The sequence below is a fragment of the Gambusia affinis genome, linkage group LG04 (assembly GCF_019740435.1).
Source record: "Gambusia affinis linkage group LG04, SWU_Gaff_1.0, whole genome shotgun sequence".
Classification (NCBI taxonomy): domain Eukaryota; kingdom Metazoa; phylum Chordata; class Actinopteri; order Cyprinodontiformes; family Poeciliidae; genus Gambusia; species Gambusia affinis.
The window spans coordinates 8213752-8236605 of NC_057871.1; the positions used below are offsets into that span (position 1 = coordinate 8213752).

The following is a 22854-nucleotide window of genomic DNA, read 5'->3' on the forward strand; positions in this document are numbered from 1 at the left end:
TGAATTGAATATGTGGGTGATAAACAGGCTTCTGCAATCAGGGGTCTCAAACTCCAGTCCTCAAGGGCCACTGTCCTGCAGCTTTTAGATGTGCCACAGGTGTACAAAACGCTGGAATGAAATGGCTTAATTACCTCCTCCTTGTGTAGATCAGTTCTCCAGAGCCTTGCTAATGACCTGAATATTCTATTTAGGTGTGGTGCAGCAGAGGTACATCTAAAAGCTGCAGGACATCGGCCCTTGAGGACTGGAGTTTGAGACCTCTGATCTAAAACATGCAGAGCAGGGGGGCTTGAGGACTGGAATTGAAAAACGCTGTATTAACTAAATGCACTCTACCTTTGATTCTTGTTCATGCTGTTTTATGTTATTTTCTATCGTTTCCTCTCGTGGAATTTTTCCTGCCTTGTCTCTCCCTGTCCTCTCTTCTTCCCTCTTTTCTTCTCGTGTTCAAAAGGTGTAACTAGGGTGATATTCTAAAATTTTCTAATTTTGCGACTGAATTTTGTCATTAGAATGATTTTTTTTTTTAAAAGCTTATGGTAATTATTTTACTCTACGTAATAAATTCATATAATACCCTATAAGTTTTACTTTTTGAAATAAGACAAAAATGATTACATCACAATATTCTATATTGCTACCTGCATGTTGTCCTCAAATGGACAAATATCTGAACTAACAGCCTGTTTTAAACATGGCTTAAACTTATGTTTCAAAACTAAGCCTACAAGTGTCAAACCCTTTGGTTAACTCTAAATAGAAGGCTTGTTAAAAATATGTACCGCCTTGACCCATTCATACAGTATATTTTAACAATAATCACTCAGGATTTACTGGAAAAGACTTTATTGATCCAGTTACAGACACCTCTGATGCATCTGCAACGCACTGTATAAAAACACTTAAAAAACACATACAACAGAGCACCAGGGTTATTCACCACAAGACCGAGCCTTACAAACCTCCCTTATGATAAAAATGCAACCAGTGACAATCTATGCAAATGTGTAGTCAGTCATAATACTCACTGTATGGTTAAGTTTTGACCTATGTGCTCTTAGATGGCAGGAAAAGCAAACTGATCCCAGATTAGTGTTGGTCAATTCTCTGGCCTCATCTATGACTCAATTCTCTAGCCTCATCTAAACAGCAGTAGGCTTAGCACAGCCCCAGTGGAGGTAGGCATCTTAAGGAAAAACAAACTAGAGAAGCAGTAACATCTCCCATCTGTTCATATACCGTAAATAATGCTAGAAGTAGAATATGATTTAATGCTACGGTGGAAAAAAATAGTTTTTGTTACTTTCCTGCTTCTTTGAAGAGAGAACAGCAGAGCGATCTGTTTTAACCCATTAAATGTTGAAGCGTGAGAACATCGGTGACTGCAAGAGTACTGACATGTTTTAATGGGTTAAAATCTCATTACATGTCAATGGACAAAGGTGAATAACATCCTTGGCCAATGGTAACTGGGTACATCCATTTGTCTGTCAGCAATAAAATAATTTCTAAATAATGATAAATCATCTGGCTTTGTATTGCACCAAAGAGAGTTTCTAAGTTTACAGTAGGACCTGGGGGTGGGACACGGGCTGTGCAAAACATGGGAGAAGGAGCCTGTGTAGTGGGATTAATAATCTCACATGGAATAGTGCAAGAAGTACATCTGGCAGCAACTAAGTGAATGCTGGAGGTGAAAACGAGACAGATTACTAGATTACGACTAACCACGAATGGACAGAGAAAGCAAAGCTTATGTCCTACAACTGCTTGGTGGGACACAACAAAGAGCATGTAGTCACTGCAAACTTGCAGATGAAGAAACAAAAAAATTAAATGCTTTTAGTTGGGGTGATAAATTACTAGCTTACCTAAAAAGGACATAAAGTGTCAATTCAGCAAAGACCATTCCTTCATTAAAAGCATTTTTGTAGTCTGCTAAATCAAAATAAACTAAGGGCTTGGATTAGACTAACATTGTTAAAGTATTTCAATGATTTATCTTCGATGTGATAAAAAAACAAATTAAAGTTTGTATTTTAAGGGTGCTCAAATAAGAGCTCCTATAAATATAAAAAGTAGCCTATACATTTAACAGATTTTAGAACAGGAGTGATTTTTAAATAGCAAAATTACAAACTGAAAGAACAGAAGTGGTGTTGACCTTCATGTGGGGTGGACCTGACGATGCTGTGTTGATGGAGTTGAGCTCCGTCTTTCCTTACAACAAAGGTTTCACTTTATAAATATTCAACCTATTAAAACTCCTGAAAGTAATGAGTAATGCTCTAACATACACGATCAGAGAAAAGAAGCACATACATGTCCATGAATAACAATAGTGCAACATCAAGCTTTTTTTTAAGTTAGACTGCTACATAGCTGCTGAGTGTAAGACTGAACCATGGTGAGGCAGTCAGTCCACGTGGTCAGCTCAACATCCGAAGGCACCAGGTTAAACTGCAGCCTCATCCCAGAAAGAGGAGGAGCCCTTGCTTCATTTAGGTTCCTGGCAGAAAAACAGATCATTTTAATTTGATAGGCTTCATTGTAATTATTACATTTTAATGTCTTCAAATTGAAGAAATAGGAAAAGAGTAGTTACCAATAACATAGTCGCACCACCTTGGCCCGGTCAGGCCCTTCATTCGCGATTGTCTCAACACTTTCGCTGGTGGTGGTTGTGGTATTTCAGGGGATGCTACCTCAGATTGATTGTGTTTACCCCTCTGTTTCTCATTTGGGACCGTTTTAGGTGCACAATTGGACCGCTTTCTTGAGCAAGTCCTCTTGTTCAAGCTCCTTTTTCTTCCATTTCTCACAGCTTTAGCAACTCCTTCCAGGTCCTTCTCGTTTCCTTCAAAGAAATCCGTAGAAGGCGAGCCATTATCCAGTGTCACAGTGCAAGAGTCCCCCTCCTCCTCGGTTGACTCGTTATCTGGAGAGTTGATCTTCCTCAGAAACACACGACATTCTTTCAGCTTCTCGGGACTCCAGGTTTTTGAAGAGAGCTTCTGCTCTTTGTGGATATCAGCATGTTTCAAAGTTTGATCGACAGAGCAGGTGGGAGAACTTTCCTGAAGAGAGTCAGACAGCTGTTTTGCTGATCTGCGTAATGCTTTATGACGATTCAGTTGAAGAACATTTGCTACTGGCCTGTTTGAGGAGACCATTTTTCTTTTGCTTTTCCTTTTACTTTTCCACAATTGCCACCTCTCCCTTTCTCTCAAAGTAAAAAACCTTCTCCTCACTCTAAACAAAGTGGCCTGAAACTGAGCAGACAAGCTAAATCTCCACCACATAACACCTCGATTGTGTTTGCCCACTGCAAGTCTGGAAGCAAACAGTTGCCGACGTATCTGATGAGCCTTTTTCTTCTTCCTCAGTTGTAGCATAGCCAGCTGATGCTGTAGAGGACTTTTTGGTACAGTCTTTGGAAACTTTTTGATATGCTTGCGGAGCCGCTCTGCCTGCGGACTGTGGCAAACACTTTTATTATTGGTAGAACGAGGGAAGTGCATGATTTCAAATGGATTACGGGAGCTTGCCTTCTTGACAATAGCCAAAGACTGTGTCTCGGTGGTCTGCATAAACCAGGAGCAGATCTTCTGCATACTACAGGACCTTGGTTTGTTGGGTGAACAATCAAACAATGCTCGGACCGCAGAGGACTTTTTTGACTTTCTGGTTACTGGACTGTTTCCCATTGTGTCTAGATTAGAATTATGGACCACTTCTTTGTCTTGGTCCTCAGGAGAATCAGTGACCCACGTGTCAGAGATCACTCTTATCCGTCTGGCAAGCTCCTGGCTCATTGTCTTCTCCTTAGCCGATGCCACCCACCACCGTACCGTCTCTCTTGGGCTAAAGATTGATTCTAGTGAAACCTTTGCCAGTTTGCTCAGATCTTGAGTGGTACTTTCTCGCTCTTTTCTAGAAGGCTGTCGTTTTAGTGTCTGAGTTTCTAAACTTGCTTGTTGATCCTCCTGTCTTCTTTCACTGCTTGCCTTGTTTATAAGAAGCTTCTTGGAGCGCCTCAACAGAGCATGACTGCAATTGTATGTCCTAAAGGTAGAGGTAGCAACAGCATGCACGAGGTGTATTGAGGGTTTCCTCTCCCTTTTTGAGTGCCTTAATGGTATAGTCTGATCTGGCAGTTCACATTTATTTCTATTCTTTGCTTCCACCACCTCTGTTGAATTACTTTGAATAGGTAATGGACTGCTGCCTATGCAAGGCTCTTTTTCAGACTCTAATAGGAGTACTTTCTTTGGAGGTTTTGATTTGGGTGATATCCGGGTCTCTCTATTTATCTGAATTTGGCGACGCCGAGGTGACGCAGAAGTAACAGTGACTGAAATTCCAGAGATCTTAATTTTTGCAGGTCTGCCTGGTTTTCTCAAGGGTGCAGATTCAAGAGGCACCTGACTTTTAATGCTACTAATAGACTGAGTTGGGGGCTCTTTTGCAGTTCTAATAAAACTCAATTCTTCTGGGAATGATTTAATGATACATGAGGTCCTTGTTGAGCAGTGTAATGAAAAGCCCAAGTCACTTTTAAGATCCACTGCATGGCAAGTATTGTTGAAATCTGTTTGTAGCTGGTCAAAACTCTCAGACACCACTCGTTTGTTTCTTCTCGAACGACCATACACAACTGTTATTTTAAGGTTCTTGGTGACATCGTCTTCAGCATCAGTTTTGGAACCTTTTCCATTTAGTGACTCCGATACAGCATCTGAATCTTTCTGTTTCCGTGGACGGCCAATGGGCCTCTTCACTTTTTGCTCGAGCTGGGGTCCTAGCTTTCTTGGTCGGCCTGGACGTCGTTTTGGAGGAGTGGTTTCAGGAAGGGACATCAAGTCACGTGGTGATCGCTGGTTCTCAGTTTCAGACAAACGTTTGGATGGAGTACCATCACTTGTTCTTGCACTGCTTTTAGGTGAAGAGGCAGCTGACCTAGGTGAAGACTGACATGTTGCTGATTTGGCCAGTGATGATGTAGGTGATTCATGTGAGGTAACTGCTTTTGCTGGTGAAGGACTCTTCTTTGTGGGCAATACTGCATTCTCCTTGCTTTGGCTTTTGTGCTTCTGAGGTGTCCCTGCCCACGAAGACTCTACACATGGGTCAAATGCCTCCTCTGTTTGTAAACTAGAACCAGAACCGGCTGACTTAAGACTATACTTAACTCCTTCTTTATCCTTCACTTGGGATACATACATGAGCTTTATTGGGCTGCTGTACTGAATTTTGGGGCTTTGTGGACTGCTAACATTTATTGTATTTTGGAGCATCTTCAAAGCTTTTAGTCTTCTTGTAGATGGCCGGAGTCTTCCATATGCAGAACTATCACTGCTATCAGTTTCCTTTTCAGGGCTCTCTTTTTGAGAACTCCCCTTTTCAATGGCCTCAGTATTCTGTAAGATCTGGCATTTACCCTCTGGTTCAGATGGTTCCTTAGGTGTTGGCTCAAAGGTAAGGTTCCCTTTGTGTCCCTGTGGGTAAGGAGCAGTTTTACTGTCTAATTTTGCCAGGGTGATGTCAGTTTCTACAGATGAGGCATGAGAAATAGGAGTATGCCATGTGATGTAAGAAGAAAGCCGTTGTGGAGGGACTATATTCCTCACAGACTTTCTTATTCCCCTGGACTGATGTGACTTACATTTCTGCCCCTCATTCATTGGACTATGAGTACCTTTATCTGGTGTACTGTCTATATCATAGTTTTGAACTAATATGGCTTCTTCTTGGCTCCACCCACACCCTTCATTACAGATAGTAGATATGGGAGTCATCGATACGGTCTGTGCTTGCACTGCATGGTCACCTTTTAGAACTTGTTTTCCACATGTGTTCAGCAGCTCAGGGGCATGTCTAATATTAGAAATGGTAGGCTCACCTTTGCCAAAACATGTTATTCCTTCTCTCTTTTCCTGTTCAGTCTCAAGTTCATCTGTTACCATCTCTGCCTTCACATCTTCCTTAGCTTTGTCCCTGTCACTTTCAACAGAAATTATGCACGGTGTTCCCTCATTAACCCCTAGATCTAGATTCTTTCCAAGTTCTACCCTTGCTTCTGTCTCTCTTTCACAAGCTTCTTTAATTAGATCCGAGTCTGGGGAAGTGACAGAAGTAGGTACAGACAGGTTCTTTGCTTTCAGTCTTACTTTCTTTGCTTGCGTCCCCATTCTCTTACTGTATGACAGATCAAGCATAGCCAACTCCCTTTTTATTGCTAAGGCACTCCTTCTGGCACATGCATCATCAGCAGGTGTTGCAGTAGCGACCTGAATTTCCTGCCGCCGCCGGGAACGGGTGTTAGGTGACTTTGGCTCTTTGTTATGATGCTGGTTAAACAGCTCATTAAGATTGTAGTCACTAGCACTGCCTGTGTGGAGCACTGTGGTGATGATTTCAGTCAGCTGGGCATCAGCATGGAATGGCTGGCTGGTTGAGGCATCTGGGGACTGATCCTCAGAAACATAAAGAGCTGTTGTAGAGACCAGAGTAGGGTCTGCTGTGATTGTGTCCAGATTACGAGTGACACGTCTTACAATATCCTGCAGCGAACTTCCCCCCAGGTTCTGTTCTGCCTGATTATGTCCTACAGTATTATATTGCAGCTCGGCGTCTGTGGAGGCATCTACACCTGCCATGTGGCAAGCACTCCTCTGACTGTTTTTACCTGTAAGGTCAGCTTCCTTCCCCTGAGTGTGATATGAAAGTGATGGTGGCTTTTCATCCATTTTCTTACTGATATCTTGGGGAATAGGAGAAAGACGAGGAGGAGAAGGACTACGCTCTCTGTTCAGGACAGTACAAGCGCTATCCCCATCTCCAAAACCAGTTTCTTCTCTGGTTCCAACAGGTGTCGGACATATATGGGGTTGACAACAAGAACAGGAGCAAGACAGGTGTTTCTTATGAAAGACAGACCTGCATAATCTAGAGGAGGAAGTGCACAGCGTGGACGAGACATTTGACATCAGCATGTTTACACAGCCTGCTGCATGGCTCTGGCTGGAATTACAGTGTAACGTCTCGGAGCATGGAGCTGGACACTTTTCTGTCCTGCACCTCTGCACACAGTCGGAGCTTGAGCCCTGCTGACTTTCACTGTTACAGTCTTTGAAAGAGTGGTGGTGAAGCCTGCCATAAGATTCAGAGTCTCCCAGATGGTATGGGAAACTGCAACGACTTTGATGATTACAATCACCTGAAGGGCAGTAGAACCTGTAGTGATGGGTGTTGCATTCATTTAAAAAGACTGAATGGGGTTTTATATCAACTTGTGGGTTTACGCCACAATGACAGCAGTGAAACTCAGCCTGACCAACTGATCTGTGAAATGAAAGCAATTTTTCCTGATGAGCTAGTTTAAGGATTTGGTAGAGTAAGGACTGGTGTGGTGGGCAGAGAGAACGTAGAACGGCATCCAAAGCAGAACGATGGTGTAACGTAGTCCCTCGTTGTCCCACAACTCCCCCGTCTTCTGTAACAGATGGCAGCCAGGAACTAAAGATAAAAATGCAAAACCTTCATTTAGAGGGATATAACAAAACAAACACAAGTCAGCAAATAATTATTCACAAAGAATTTCAGCACAGCTGTAACCAACTATAAATTGAGATAGAAACAGTAAGACCTACCATGGTAAACTAACTTTGACTTGGGATTGAATTTGAATCGATCTTTATGATTGGACTGATCTGACTATGTATTTCTCTACAGAGCTGTTTATCCAGACTTGAGATAACATTTATTGTGAACTGACACTATCGCTGGGTATGTATGGTATACATGACGTGCAAATGTTTATGTGGAGAGATGTTTCAACATAATCATATAGTGTGTGGTAAGTTGATGGTTAACTGCTGTTAAGATTAAGTATACAACGGTGCTAAATGTGTAGGAAGGTAACATGGGAGCGACCTGTGGCATAATGCTTTCTTGTAAAACAAAAGTAGACTAAAGTATGACTGGAGATGCATGCAACTTTTAGGGTGAAATAAAAGTATAAAACAGAGTGAAATGATATTGCTTTGTTTTTGCTTATTTTTATACCTTAAAAGATTGCTCTAACTGGACAAAAATAAACAAACCATGTCTATTCAGCCCGCCTGCACTGAGGAGAAGCCATAACTCCAGACCGCCCGACAAGAGCATAAAGTTATCAGAAAATATATAAAAATATGATTGGTGATATCTTTTTTTCTTAAATTGTGCTTAGTATTTATTTATATTTCTTATTAAATTTATGGAGAGCTTGTTCTATACCAGTGAAAATTACTTGTGCCATGTAATTATTCCCCCCCTCATCCCCCTGGATTCTCTCAATTTTTGGAGTTATATGGATTATAATTTTATGAAAACTATTTATTTAAGAACAATTATTCACAAAATTAGATGAGCTGGAGATTTAATTTAGTTGTTTTACATGTCTAGATATGAAACTGTGGTCCTCGTGAGGGTCTCTGTGAAGCCAGGCTGAATTGGTATTTTCAATTATTCCATATTTTGCCAGTTGGTGGCTAGCAGCCATGTCATTAAATCATCTCCCTTGACAGGAAGTACATTTCTGCATTTTTAATATAAAATTCAGAATTTAGTTTTTCAAGCACAATCTTGCTTTAAAAAAAAAAAAAAAAAAAAAATCAAATTTTTTTCCCGGTAAGGTTTTTTGATGAACAAAAAATTTAATTGCTAAGACTAAAACATTTTAGGTAAGTACCATGTAAAGCTGCCAATTTATTGCACAACATAGGCACTTCCTCATAAACAGTAAGAACAGCCGTCCATGTCAAAATATAGTGTGCTACAAACATTTTTGGAATTAAAGCCAGTACAATTTATTGATTGATGTGGAGAACTGTTTTATTTATCAGCTGCTGAAGGCGACTGAGATGTTCTGCTGAAAGCAAAAGGAACGATTGTAGAAGCGCTCAAAGGCATTTTCACATTGTATGGCAACAGTATGTTTGTATTAACATTTCTGCCAACAAAGTAACAGTTTCAAAATGTCACCTATTGTTCAAAACAGCCAACAGTTATAGATGTTTTCCAGTAAAAATCAAATATTCAGCAATATTAACTTTAATAGAGTGTTAGAGAATACATTTTTTCTACCTGATAGTTAAGTACTTTCTGTGTCTAGACCTTGTAAAGGACAAACTTTACAAAATATAAAATTACATTCTGTAGTGTTCTTGTTGAGTTATAATCAAGGTAATTTCTAAATACCACTTAAATTATTTTATAGAAACATAAACACAAAAACACAACAATGAGGAAATTCTGTCAGTTCTGGACTGAAATGATACAAGTTCAAAAGCGTTCATGCACATGTAGCATTACACATCACTCTGGATGAAAGTGCCCCGTCGTAAATTAAAAACGTCTACAGTCACGCCTAAAATCACAGTTACGAATCACAATTCATAAATAACAATGCATAACACAACAAAACAGGATTCTACAAAAGAATAAATAAATTATAGTGCAATAGTTGATTAATCCATAAATATAAGATTAATGTGAAGTTGCTTTACTGATTTGCAAACAGTTCAAACAAAAATAACCCTTCACTTAAATGTCTATACACAACGTATTGCAATTAGTCTTTTGCATTAAAACATTACAGTGTTCTCGTTTATTTGTGGGAAATTGGGCTTGGTTATAATTTGATCGGTCAGCCCTTTTCACACATGCAGTTTTATTTAATCTGAAGGCTTCATTAAGATGAAATAGTGTTCTCCAAATTACCTAAAATGGACCTTTGTAAAACCTTCATCTCCACAGGTCTGTAAAATACAGAACAGTAAAAAGTGAGAAGAATTATGGAGGATGGTTGCTGCCAAAAAATATAAAAATAAATAGTACAATAAAATATCATAAATATACAAAAAAAATAAGAATTTCCAGTTTTCCAGTCAGTGTGACATGAATTATTAGTCATTTTAATAGTATTACCATTAGTACGGTTATTTAATGGTGCAATTTATTTCCAAACTTACTTTTTATTAGTCCCTTTTACGTATACATTATTTTTATTTATTTTGCCAACTATTTATTTTTCAATGTAACTTATTCATTATTTTTTCATTTAATAAAAATATTTTTTTTCAAACTAATAATTTCTAACAGTTAATTTTTTAACATTAACATGGGTCTAATGAGGATAGATTAGGTCAGTTTGTCTGTCCTTCAGGATTTACTATCTAATTGGTTATTTAAAGAAATATTAAATAATAAACACATTATCTAAGTTTTTCTGCCTTTTCCTATAGCACCTGTGCGTCTGTGTGCCAAAAGAGCAGAGAAACGTATTATACAAGTACTGTTAATAGATTGAGAATAATTTCAATAAAAATCCTACACAACAGTTAAATAAATTTTAAAGTGGCAATAAGTAAAATGTTCAGCAGCATTCACCTAAAAACCTCATCACCACATTCACCAGCAGGCTACAGAGGAATAAGGACAAGCAACATTTCCATGGGCAATAAACACCTAGGTAATTCCCAAGTTGAATCACTACCCTGCGTCTGAAACCGTGTTTGAGTTCTTGAGCTGAAACACTCAACAATTTTTACATGTGAATATTTAAGAACTTGTACATATACTTTCTAGATTTTATCTTCATTTTACTTGATCTATATATATATATAAAACATGTGTGAAAAGGGCCTTTGATACAATAAGTAGCCATCGCTGAGTACTTAAAGTAATACTGTGTAGCTTGAGACACAGTGAACAAAACATTGTAGAAACCATCACATAAAAAATACTCATATACAACAAAAGAAAATAGGGAGACGGGGAGCTTTTGCAGGAACATGGCAAATATCCTTATAGATTTGAATTTCTCCATTAAATGGCTTTCTATACATATAGGAATTAAAGTATTGGTAATGACTATAGACTTAGGCTCTCTTCCATGAGAAACAAACAGCTCATAAATGTTTCTAAACATATAAGAGCTCCATCACAAGCAATGCCAAACTAGACGCTGGACGTATGAGATTCAGAGGTACTGTACAAGGGTGACAAACTCCAGTCCTCAAGGGCCGGTGTCCTGCAACTTTTAAATGTGTGTCTGCTGCACCACAGCTGAATAGAATAATTAGGTCATTAGCAAGGCTCTGGAGAATTTATCTACACAACGAGGAGGTAATTAAGCCATTTCATTCCAGTGTTTTGTACCTGTGGCACATCTAAAAACCGTGGGACAGCGGCCCTTGAGGACTGGAGTTTGAGACCTGTGGTATAATAGAATGAGGTCAGATGGTGTAAGAGCACAGGAAACAGACAGGCTAGCATAGCAGCAAAATAAATCACAGCAGCTTTGTGTGGGTGACCCTGAAATGCTGCTTTGGTAATAGCACTATTCATAAAAATAGGCCCATTTGAGAGGCAAACATTAAAAGTATCAACATCTAGAATGTTCATCAACAGAAGAAGCAGCAGCTTTTAAGCCTTGCATTAAATAGTTACAATCAGAGATTTCACACACAAAAAAAACCTATTGGGGTCTCCAGTAACCAACAAATAGTTATCAACGACAATGCGCCCTGTACATGCAACAAACGCTGATATGTCTTTCAGCTTCATGCTCTTCTCTGCATCTTTGAGTCTTAGTTTTATGTAAGTGTTCAACAAAGCTACACACCTATGTGCGGGGAGAACAGTCGAGTAAAGTTAAGCAGCAGTCATGTATGAGGTTAGCAGTAATACAGCTACTGTAGCAGAGTTAAGTAAATATTTGATAAGAAAAGAACATTGTTTACAAGCAGTACGTGTACAAAGAACAGACGTGTCCCCAAGCTTCTCAGTGCACACTGTAAAACATGCAGCACAGCAGCATTCCAACAAATGTTCCAGACAAGCCCGCACAAAATAAATGCACACAAAAGTTAGTTTTAAACTAATCTCTTGAACATAAAACTCTTTATGTCATGTACAATCTCCCTGTTATCAGAGGTGTTTCACAATGTTAGCAAATACCTCAATAGTTGTAATGGCTCTAAGTCACTTGAGAAGCTCAGGTAAAACCCAGAGAGATAAAAAGCTGAAAATCACAATCATCAATACTCCACTACCATGGAGTTCCAAGAACTGATATAAACCTGAATAGCCTAATACTCTAGCAGCTAAGAAACAAATATGAAATTCACACTTTATTTCAGAGCTCCAGAGGTTCAAAGCTGTGTTTTTCATAACTGATCCTCAGCAGAGTTAACGCTAACAATTAGGGCCGGTTTTCTCACTGAAAAACACAATAATTTGCCATATCACAACTTCCTACATGCAATACACTTCAATAAACTAACTGTAAAATTATTGTATTTTTGTAGTTTCATAACTCTTAAGTATAACTTAGTTTGTGTATCATTCTCTGAGAACAGTGCTGTATTTTTTATTTTCAGATCCCCATTTGGCCCATTTAGTGGTCCAAATGAGGTCACATAAGATTTATTTATAGTAGACCCAGTAGATTAAAGAGAATTATTTAGAATCATTAGTTCTCTAAATGGGTACAAAATGTCACCCTTTGCATGTTTTGTACGAAACGTCTTGTTACAGACCGCTTCATTTCATAGTAGTTTGAAATGGCATTATGGGAAAATATTATCGGCACCCAATTTAAAAGAGAGTACAAAAGATTGGTACTGCACTTTCACTAAACAAGAATTTGTGGGGAAAAAAATTAATGCAATTAAAATTCACAAAACTCATTTAACTTCAGTGGTTTTGAGAATTCGGTTTAGTAGCCCATGTACACTAAAGAAGCAGTGAGCACCAGTTACCTGAAAACTGTGCAATTTTTTAAAACTCTGGTTAAAAACAGCCAAGGACCATGTCAGAAAAATACAACCTCAAGTGTGACTATCACATCACAGACACACAAAAGACCTGAATATTAATATCAATGTGTTTCTTAAAGGCAAGAGTTGAATTTCTGAAAGTCTCCAGAAAACTTCTATCTTGTAAGAGTTGGTTTGTTCAAGTGTTGAGGACTTTGAGGCGTTCTGTGGTCTAAAAACTCTTCGTGTCGGCAGCTAATGCAAGACTTCCTGAGTTACTGGAATTGCTCTTGGTACCGGATCCAGACAAGTTGGAACTAGTTGAAGAAAAGGTAGCAGATTTCTTTTTGGGAGGGTTCTTCAGAGTTCCAGTGCGTTCTTTGACTTTGTATTCCAGTGTGCTGTGTGGCACTCCATAAACTCCTTGAGCTTTAGAGACACTCATGCGGCCAGCCATCACCATGGTGATGGCTTCCTCCATCAGCTCATGGTTGTACTGGCGATACCTTCCCCGTTTCTTCCTGGGTTGTTTGTCTTTATCGCGGCAACCGTCTTCTGGCTCATCCAATGAGGATCTGCGTGGTCCCAGACGATGAGGTATTTGGCTGGTGCTGTCTGAACAGCCTTGTGCCAGCAAAGGCGATCTGAGTTTGAAGAAAGATAAAGGTCTGGCAGATCCCGAAGACAGACTGGCAGTACTCTCTGTTAGTGAGGTACTTTGATGGAGATCTTCAGTCGTGCTGCAGTTCCCTGCTGACACCGACACGGAACGAACCTGAGGAATCCGCAGGGATGTGGGAGATCCCAAACTGGGAGGTGGACTTGTTGGTCGCTGAAGAGCATTCCTGAGCTGGGACAAACAATAGGGGAGGGTCTTTTGTTGCACACTTGGCTGATAAAAAACGAGAGTAGACGATGGGAAAGTAAATTCTGAATTCTCCTCTGCCCCTCCCCCAATTTCCGCCTGTTCAGCGCAAGCTGCCACCTTCTGTAGGACAAGGCGGGCTTCTCCTCCCAGGGTTGAGGACATCGCATTGTGTGAGGTTGCCTCATCGCTATAGTCCCTGCCACCTTGCTTAAGCTGATGCAGCACACCCAGCTTCCCGTCAGTCCAGCTTTCCAAACCTTGCCGCAAGGTTTGCAGGGGTATCCCATAGAGCAAGGCAGCTCTCTGCTCCTGCAGCCTCCCTGAGCGGATATCCTTCAAAGCCTTGGACAGCAACCCCTCAGACAGCTCCCAGCTCCTCTCAATGTACTCGTTCGGCTTGTGCTGCCTCCTAGGGATGGGAGGACCAAACAGCAGGGTCAGGATGGAGGTGATGATGAGGGTTGGCTTAGGGGACAGGGTGGGGTGAAGACTCAGGGGTCCACTCCTTTATGCCTTGTGTTGGTAACATCACTGCAACTGCTTCATGTCTGTATGTTCTCAGTCTGTTTCACACACTGCTGCCTGTCTGTCACACACACTCTGTGTGTGCAGAAAAGCCTCTTCACGTCCAGGTGGGACAGTCTGTGAATGGCATGCAACCCCTGTAGCTTTGAGATGTCCAGGCACTTACATGTTGGTCATAAATAGTTCAATAAAAGAGGAAGTAAATGCGTAGTGGAGTATTGCAATGATGTCCTTATTGTCTCATTGTACAATCCTGGGGTGTTGGTAATGGTGAAGCCTTTATTGTGACGTTACCGCTCAAGAGATAAAAGAGTCAACCCCATGGAATCAAAGTATCGATATCAAATACAAGCTAGTTTTTACAATGTCGTGCAGCAGTCATAAACTTTGAACGCTTGTACATTTTCCAGGAATTACATCCCCAAACTTCACTGTAGTTTGTTTTCATTTAATGTGATACACCAACACATAACGGTACATAATTGTAGACCAAAAGGAAGACAAGGCAAGATTTTAAAATTTCTTTGGTAATAAAAATCTGGACGTGCATTTCTATGCAGCACCCCCTGAGCAAATAGTTTGTGGAACCATCTCTCTTTGAAACTAACTGCAAGTTTTTTGTTGTGTGTCTTACCTGCTTGCTGCATCTACAGACTGAAATAGCTCAAGATAAGTCAGACGCGATTGAGACTGTATGTTGACATAAATTGTAGAGTCTTAACAAAAACTCTCAATTCAGTTGTGGATTTTTACTAGACCAGATTGGAATATTGTGTTATAACCCAGCATTAAACTTCTCACCTTTACCCTAAAACTGTTTTGTGTGTTCCTTGGTCTTCATAATGCATTTTGTTCACTAATATTCCTTGACTATCTACTGAAGCCTTCACAGAACAGATTTTTACAAAATGGCTGAAAAATGTATTACGATATACAAATTTCATATCAGTCAATGTTAATTATTATTATTTTTTAAATATCGGACATTAGGGCTGGACGACATAGCTAGAAAATGTATCATGACACAAGTGTTTCACATCAGTCGATATCAAGAATTATTGATTAGTTTTTGTTTTAAATATTGAAAATAAGGCTGTTGCACTCATTTTCTTCCTTCACTTCACATTGTTTGCTATTTTTAAACAATTATGAGGCACAGTGGAGAAACATGAAAATCCTGCTCCACAAGTTACTCAACAGGTAGTTGCTAGGCACCCAAAAAGTGAGCGAGTTAGTTAATGCCATTCATCTTGCTTAGATGCATGAGAAAAGTTGAGGGGCTAAAGACTTTCCTCTGCCTACATCCCCAGAATGCTTTGTGGTTCTGAATCAGAGCTCTGTGAAATTACTGAACATTCTATCATATTTACTATTGATATTAAAATATCTATTATTACTGATTTATTGCACAGCCCTAAGACACAGGTGGACTATTTACTAATTGGTGTCTTCTGAAGGTAACTTTAGAATCCCATTTAAGTGTAAGACAGAAACTAAGCACAAATGGATGCCACGGAATTTTTAATCACAATTTTACCAGTATTATTTACTAGCTCACATTTTTTTAAATCTGTGTACGCCTTTCTTCCACTTTATGACTTTACACTACTCCAAGTTGGTTTATCACATAAAGACACTAAAATACAATAAAGCTTGTGGTTGTACTGTAGCAAAAATGTGAAAAGATTCAAGGGATGTGAATACTTTTTTAAGACAATCTATGATTACAAAACCTGTACAACAGAATTGAATTATTTGAGCTGAAGAGCTACCCATTACATAATTTACAAGAAAAAGCTATTGCAAAACTATAAGTCAGTTAACAGTGTTTAGGCTGAAGCACCCATCTTGGTATTGACTTGCGAGAAGATGAAAAGATCAGCAGCACCAATTTCGTAATATTTTATTGTCAGTGCATTCTTTGATGAAATATAAATAATGTATATAAAATAACTTGGCATGTTGCCAAGTTACTCTTATTCCCTCATAACTTTTTCTCTCTTTGAATATCCCAAAAACCTTAGACTAAATAAATCCATGCAAAATAAAACTTACCCTGAGGTGTTGGAATTGGGTGATGTTGTTGCAGAGCTTGTGAAGTTCCGGTTCGAGAGATCCAACACACCATCTGTTAAAAAGCAAATATATTTCATAAATATAAAACTGTAAGGACTCAAGTTTATTTTGATTCAAAGTATTTTAACCTCCAACAGCTTTTCACACCTGTTCGGTTCACTGTGAGATCCAGAGGAGCATCTGATGTCTCTGGCACCGGAGATGAGGGTCTTGTAACTCCATTTGTTGTGGTACGGAGCAGGCACTTGGATGCATACTCCTCAGCAAACTTATGTATCATCTTCTTCATCAGTTCATGGGCAACTGAAGGTATTTTGGGATCACAATCCAGGGTCACATCTGAAACACAAAGAGAAGCGATCGAGATAAAATCAACTCAACTTTCAAATGACAATTTGTATGATGGAGCAAAGATGAGCTTGTAAACACAACTTGAAGCTCATACAAACACAGGAATTTGCCTGTGAGCATTTCTCAGTACATTAATATTCAAACAATAAAGCTAAGAAGAACACTACTTTTAAAAAGGTGACGTAGTGTGGCGTATTAAAAATGTTCTCTCATTTTCTTATGAACAAAAAAGGCAAAAGGTAGTATAACTAAAGATTAACTTATTAAAGTACTGTCTTTTTATGTTCTCTACTGGACACATAAAATCCAAATATAAACACACAACCTCTTCCTTGCTAGATCCAAAGTACAAGACCATTAACTTCTTGTTTTACAACTTTTAAGTTGCTGACATCAGCAAGTAAACTAAAATTTTTCCTCAACTTATAGATTTTGATGAAGACCAGGTGAAGCATCAGCATCTGTTGTTGGTTTTAATTAGGCAAAGATGAACTACTTTCACGACAATACACTGGGACATATTTGACACAAAGTAACATCATGTTGAACTTTTTGTTGGGGCCAGAGATTTGCAGACAACATAGGTATTCTGATTTCACTTCAAATATCAAACATGAAACAGTCCAAACTATTGATGTCCCATTTTACAGGAATTTGTGCCCAATTACGTAATTTCAGACTCAATCAGAATTAGACCTTACATCCTGATCCGACTGGTATCTACTCTAAACACAATAATAACAGTTAGGGTCTACTGCTGTATGTTCAGAGTCAGACTGTCATGTGAAACCTTAAAGTGACAAAGTTAGACTTCAGAGACAATAAAAAAACAAAAAAAAACGTTTCACTTTGCTCAAAGCCAGCACATTATATCCCAATGATATAGGGTTACAAAACAGCCCCACATTGTGATTACTGATACTAATATTTATCTATATATGTATGTGTTTTCAACAATAATTTTCCTAATTGGTCTTTATCTAGGCAACACATTAAAAGAATTTATTTATTTATTTGATATTTTCAGCTTCTCAGTTCATTTCTATTTGTCACACTCAGCATACATCAAAAAAGATCCGTACATGTTCTTCGTTTTGTTTTTTACGGCCAAAACAGTGAACACAATCAATAATAGACTGACCTTTCTTGTGAAACACAGCTTGAAGGAACTTGTGTGCTGATTGGCTGCTCTCAGAGATGGTTGAGGTCTGACAAGGAGAGTAATCAGAAGGGGAGGAGAGAGGTGACACAGCTTGGTCCTACGTGAAGGAAAAATAACCAGTTATCTTATTGGTTCTTGATTCAGATCTTATATTATACTGTGTGAGAAATTGTGCATTTGACAATGTCATCAAAAATCCTTACATTGAGTTTGTCCAGTGGCAGATTACAGAATGAACATGTTGAGAGGCTTGCCTCTGCCGACCAGTCATCCAACTCATCAGGTTCACAGTCTGTAAAACATAACAAAAACTCTACATTTCCTCAAATACAGCTTGACCCGTTCTGCATATCATGTGATAGGTCTATTTCTTTGGCATCATGTTTACAACCTTTTCACCTTTCATAGCAGAAATCAACATGCAACTTTTTAGCTATTGAGAAATTAAGCTATGGAATTAAAGTGAGACCCAACAAAAATGGTGGGTGCAAAATTCAAATGACACTGGGAACAGCAGAATGTGCAACAAGCAAACTTCCTACACACTGAGGGATTCAACATAACTTGCAGATCATAATTTTACAAAAAAGGGAAAAATTTAACTTCCAGTAAAATTTACCCTTTACTGCTGGCAGGCCACACTGCTATCGTAATTCAAAAGTACATGGCGTTTCAGAAGCTATGACATAATGCTATAAATAATAACTGTTACGGAGAAAGATTAAATAAAATCTACTCGGTAACATAACAACAACTTGGTAGAAACCACCACTAGCTTATTTCAAAATCAAATGTAGATCTCTAGTTCGATTCCTTAAAACCTTGTCCACCAGTCAAATTGATTAAAAATGACTAATCAATAAATTCACTTTTCTGGACTGTGGGGCTGTTTTACAGATTAAATCGATTGCTTTTTGCATACGCCCAGATCTCAAAGTCAATCCCATGTTTACTACCATATTTCCAGTGTCTCAAAATTATTTCCTGTCCAACAGTAACTCTGACAATGGTGGATGTTGTACATTTTATTATATTTTCTGACTTGCAACACACAGTGACTGTTACTATTCTGTCTTCAATCTGTAGCATCAGTGTGTTTTTGTAGCAATAGCCTTTGAGTATAAACTCAAAAATGTTTCATATGTCCCAGTACAGCAAAAAAAACAAAACCAAAAAAAACAGCTTGACCTGCCAATTCCAACCGCTACCAATTTTTTCTTTTAACCGTCTCTGTCAAGTTTTATAAGATCACAAGGCACATTAATTGTTCCAATCCCAGTGACTAATAGCTGTGAAACAAAAACAAACATGTTTTATATTGCACAAGTTTGTCCTATAAAATAAAAATAAAAATGTTTAGTTAATTTTCAGTAGTAGTTTGGATATCAGTGCTCTAAACAAAATAATCGATTCCTTTTCAATTAAAATTTCATTTCACTTTTTTATCAGTTCTCTCTCATGACAGAACAAAAGGAGACAGTGGCTGGTTTTCAAACCTTATGGAGGTAGATAAGACTGATGGATAAAATTGGTTTCATATTCAAAATATTGGCTGAAAGACTAGCACACTCCTAGATCTAAGGCATTAACCTAGTGAAAATAAGCTCTAAAAATAGGTTACATTTTGACACATTAATACATTTACAGGTCAGATTCATGACTTCAAGCATACTTAAAAATATATATATTTATTAAGGTCTGATGTTTTGGAATAACTATATAGCATATAGTGTATTGTGTAAGGTTAGGGATGAAATTAAAATACATTAGGTATATATATATTTTTTGTCCATAGAGGACATTTTACATTCCCTAATAAGCATCTAAAACTATTATCTCTTAAAGCAATGATAACTATTTTCATAAAGCATACAGGTTTTAAGTTGCATGTATTTTTTCAGTGAATATCAGCAAAAACTGAATATGTATCAGTTTTTGAAGGGCTATCCTATTTCCGTGTACAATATATTAGTCGTTAGCTGAACTAAAATGGTTAAGTGACAGAGAAATGTGGACATGTTATAGGTAGGAATAAATCCAGGAAGTAGGATTTAGCATAAATGTTAAATTAAAATGTTGAAACAAAACAATACCCCATTGTATGACCTACTGGGTATATGTTATCTATATACAAGTATAATTGAGTGAAAATATGTCAATGCAAGAAATGCATAGGTGGAATGCACAGGTGTTGGTGTTCAAACACAGGTCAAGGTACTGCTGTTTTGGGGGCCATATTGTGAAATAATCAACTAGTAATATTACATTTGTGCTTTAAATGCTGCAACACGTAAAACAGGTCGACAAGTTCGTGACTGAGTCAAAAATTGTTTGTTTAAAATCTGAGTGAACCATCATACAGAGAAAATAAAAAGATCAACAGCTGGCACCTCAAAATAGTCATAAGTAGGAATATTTTTAAGTCAAGTTTCAAATATCAAAAGGTTCCTTTGTACTCCACAAGGTTTCAGGGCGTTTAAAACAGGCACACTCATCAGTTTGACAGTCTGCTTGCAATAATGCAACGATCAAAACACTTCGAGTATTAAGGATTAATAACCTACCCACAAATAAATTAAGGTCTCTCAGCAGCATTGGGCCATAAATTCCCACCAGAATACTTTCAAACCCTGCAAGACAAAGAGTAACAAACTGTCACTTATGTAAATGTTATATTCTGGCGTTTAATCACGGTCCTAATCGCGTTATTTGTTAACGTAAATTCATACAAGGCCTAGGAAAAAAACTTCTAATCATGCCGGTGCGGTTTGTTCAAAACTCAATTCCAACAATAAATATATTCAAAGGTTAGTAAGACCTTCATATTATCATATAGATTAAGTGTCAGATATTGGGTTAGGTTCTTATTTTCATGTCGGACAATAAACCTTATCTACCGTTGGCTTGGACTAAGCTAGCATAATCTTGACACAACCGGATTTCTGAGGCAGTAACATGAAACGGGATTCAACATGGCGCTAAATTGATAAAAGTTGTTAACTTGAGCCAACTACAGGTTTTTATTCTTTTGATGTGACATTAGCTTTCTCTGCATATCAACAAAACCCCTCCCATAAAGGTTAGCTGAAACCTAAACCTAGCCTAGCATCACGTTAGCATAGCCGATATATATGAACGTGTCAGTGAACAAACACGGTAAACGTCATTACTACATTACAAATATGTTATTATACTACGCCGTGATATATGTGTGAAGCTGTCAAACTGACACGGAAATGCTTAAAAAAACAAACACCGGCTAACAGCTAGCGGGCAAAGCTTGGACAAAGGAGCTAACACGCAAGCTAGTAGCTACAGTTATAAACTAACTACAGTACCGACAGCAACCAGCTAGCTACTAGTTAGCAAGGTAGCTTAGGTCGAAGCAGGGCTCTTTGTTGGTGGCCAAAGCTAGTCAAAACAACTGAGTTGTTTTTGAAAAACTAAAACATGATAGGATTTCATACCAACGAAGTGTATCAGTCTATGTCGCCAGGAATCAAGTTCCCGCCGAAACCCTTTCCTTTCTACCATGCATCGGGTGCATTGCACGGCCGCCATTCTCTCAATCCCTACCCCCTCTCTCCCTCTCTCTCTCCTGAGAAGAGACGGGATAAGACTGCCACACAAATGTTCCACCAAGCAGTTTACCACTAGAGGGAGCTGAGATAATGATAAACAGCCACACAACTTCACATGGCCTTGCAAAATATGTTTATATTACATTCATCCGCCGACCAATTCATCGACTTTACCCTCTTATGCTTGCAGGGTCACAGTGAATATTAAACAGCGACTAAAGTATTTACACATCTTGAATTTTTCTATATTATGCCATATTGCAACTGAATTCTTCAGTGTATTTTGTTGGGAAACATAACAGCGTGTAAATATGCAAGGGAGGGAAAAAGATAACAGGTCATCTTGTTTTTTACAAATAGAAATCTGAAAGCTTTTGTTGTTCCTTCATATTCAGACAATTTAATCTAATGCCTTTATCAGGAGTGTCAAACTCCAGACCTCAACGGCCACTGTCCTGCAGCTTTTAGATGTGCCACAAGTACAAAACGCTGGAATGAAATGGCTTAATTACCTCCTTCTTATTTAGATAAGTTCTCCAGGGGCCACTGCATGACTATTTAAAGCACTAAATGTGCTTTAAATAGTCCAGAGCAAACAACACATTTTAGCCACAAAGTAAATCCATCCATCCATCCATTGTCTATACACCCTTTGCCCCTAATGGAGTCGGGAGGGTTGCTGGTGCCTATCCCCAGCTAACGTTCCAGGCGAGAGGCGGGGTTCACCCTGGACAGGTCGCCAGTCTGTCGCAGCCACAAAGTAAATATGAGTAAAAAAAAAAAGAGTCTAGCTGTGTTCTTCTTCATATAAGTACAAGTTCTGTGAAAACCCTGGTTGTATAATTGACATGGTGGCACAAAATAGTGACAGAATCGTGACATGGGGAGACTTCTCTTCAGCATGGACAGAGAACCTGCTCATAATTAAACCTGCAAAAAACATGAGACTAGTTGCTGAGGTTGCAGTTGCAGCTTGTTGGTATTCTCCAATAAGCTGCTCACAATAGTTTGCTGGAATCTTATCCCATTTCTCTCAAGAGAACTGACTCAACTGTATTTCAGCTTTGCACAAATATTGAAAACATTTACTTTGTTAATTTACTTTGTCATTAAATGTTCATATATATATATATATATATATATATATACACACACACATATTTGTTTCTGAAAAAATTGAGGTCCTCTGTTCGTAATGCTCCCAGTACTGACTAGAAATTAGCAATCAGAGGCTGGTGTGGCGTTGCTCACCCCCCCAATGTTTTCTGCTACCACCACTATAACTTCTTCCGATCAGCAAATCTTGTTGTGAATTCTAGGCTAGTTAGCAAGGCCATCGATGTTGGCGGATAAACGGTTTTCCTGTAACGGTAAGTCATTTCTTCCATTAGCACATTTAGCAGTAAATATGTAAACTTTAGTGAAAGCATTTAAACTTTCCTCCTGGGTGTGATTGGTTCTTTTTGGTCAGCAGCAGTCCAT

The 22854-nt window shown here is 38.6% G+C and overlaps 1 protein-coding gene across 2 annotated transcripts; it reads right to left on the reverse strand.

The window, feature by feature from the left end:
- Nucleotides 1-1382: 1382 nt before the first annotated feature.
- lcorl (ligand dependent nuclear receptor corepressor-like) lies at nucleotides 1383-21425 on the reverse strand. 2 transcript variants are annotated; one of them, XM_044114129.1, is made up of 8 exons: nucleotides 21259-21425; nucleotides 20356-20421; nucleotides 17995-18083; nucleotides 17771-17888; nucleotides 16426-16617; nucleotides 16258-16330; nucleotides 2609-7521; nucleotides 1383-2512 (listed from the first exon to the last, which is right to left on the reverse strand). In XM_044114129.1, the coding sequence occupies exons 1-8, from the start codon at nucleotides 21350-21352 to the stop codon at nucleotides 2505-2507; spliced, it is 5553 nt and encodes a 1850-aa protein (XP_043970064.1). In that variant the 5' UTR covers nucleotides 21353-21425; the 3' UTR covers nucleotides 1383-2504. The 2 variants fall into 2 exon arrangements, with proteins under 2 accessions (XP_043970064.1, XP_043970065.1); XM_044114130.1 differs by lacking the exons at nucleotides 1383-2512; nucleotides 2609-7521 and adding an exon at nucleotides 8687-14086 and having other exon boundaries at nucleotides 21259-21421.
- Nucleotides 21426-22854: the final 1429 nt, after the last annotated feature.

What these genes read in the sequence shown, in the direction of transcription:
- lcorl (XM_044114129.1), bottom strand. Translation starts at nt 21,352, where the DNA reads ATGGCGGCCGTGCAATGCACCCGATGCATGGTAGAAAGGAAAGGGTTT. An exon ending in AGCTGTGTTTCACAAGAAAG is followed by an intron (nt 16,618 to 17,770) that starts GTCAGTCTATTA and finishes TTTGTGTTTCAG; the next exon opens with ATGTGACCCTGGATTGTGAT. An exon ending in CCCAATTCCAACACCTCAGG is followed by an intron (nt 7,522 to 16,257) that starts GTAAGTTTTATT and finishes TTTTATCTTTAG; the next exon opens with TTCCTGGCTGCCATCTGTTA.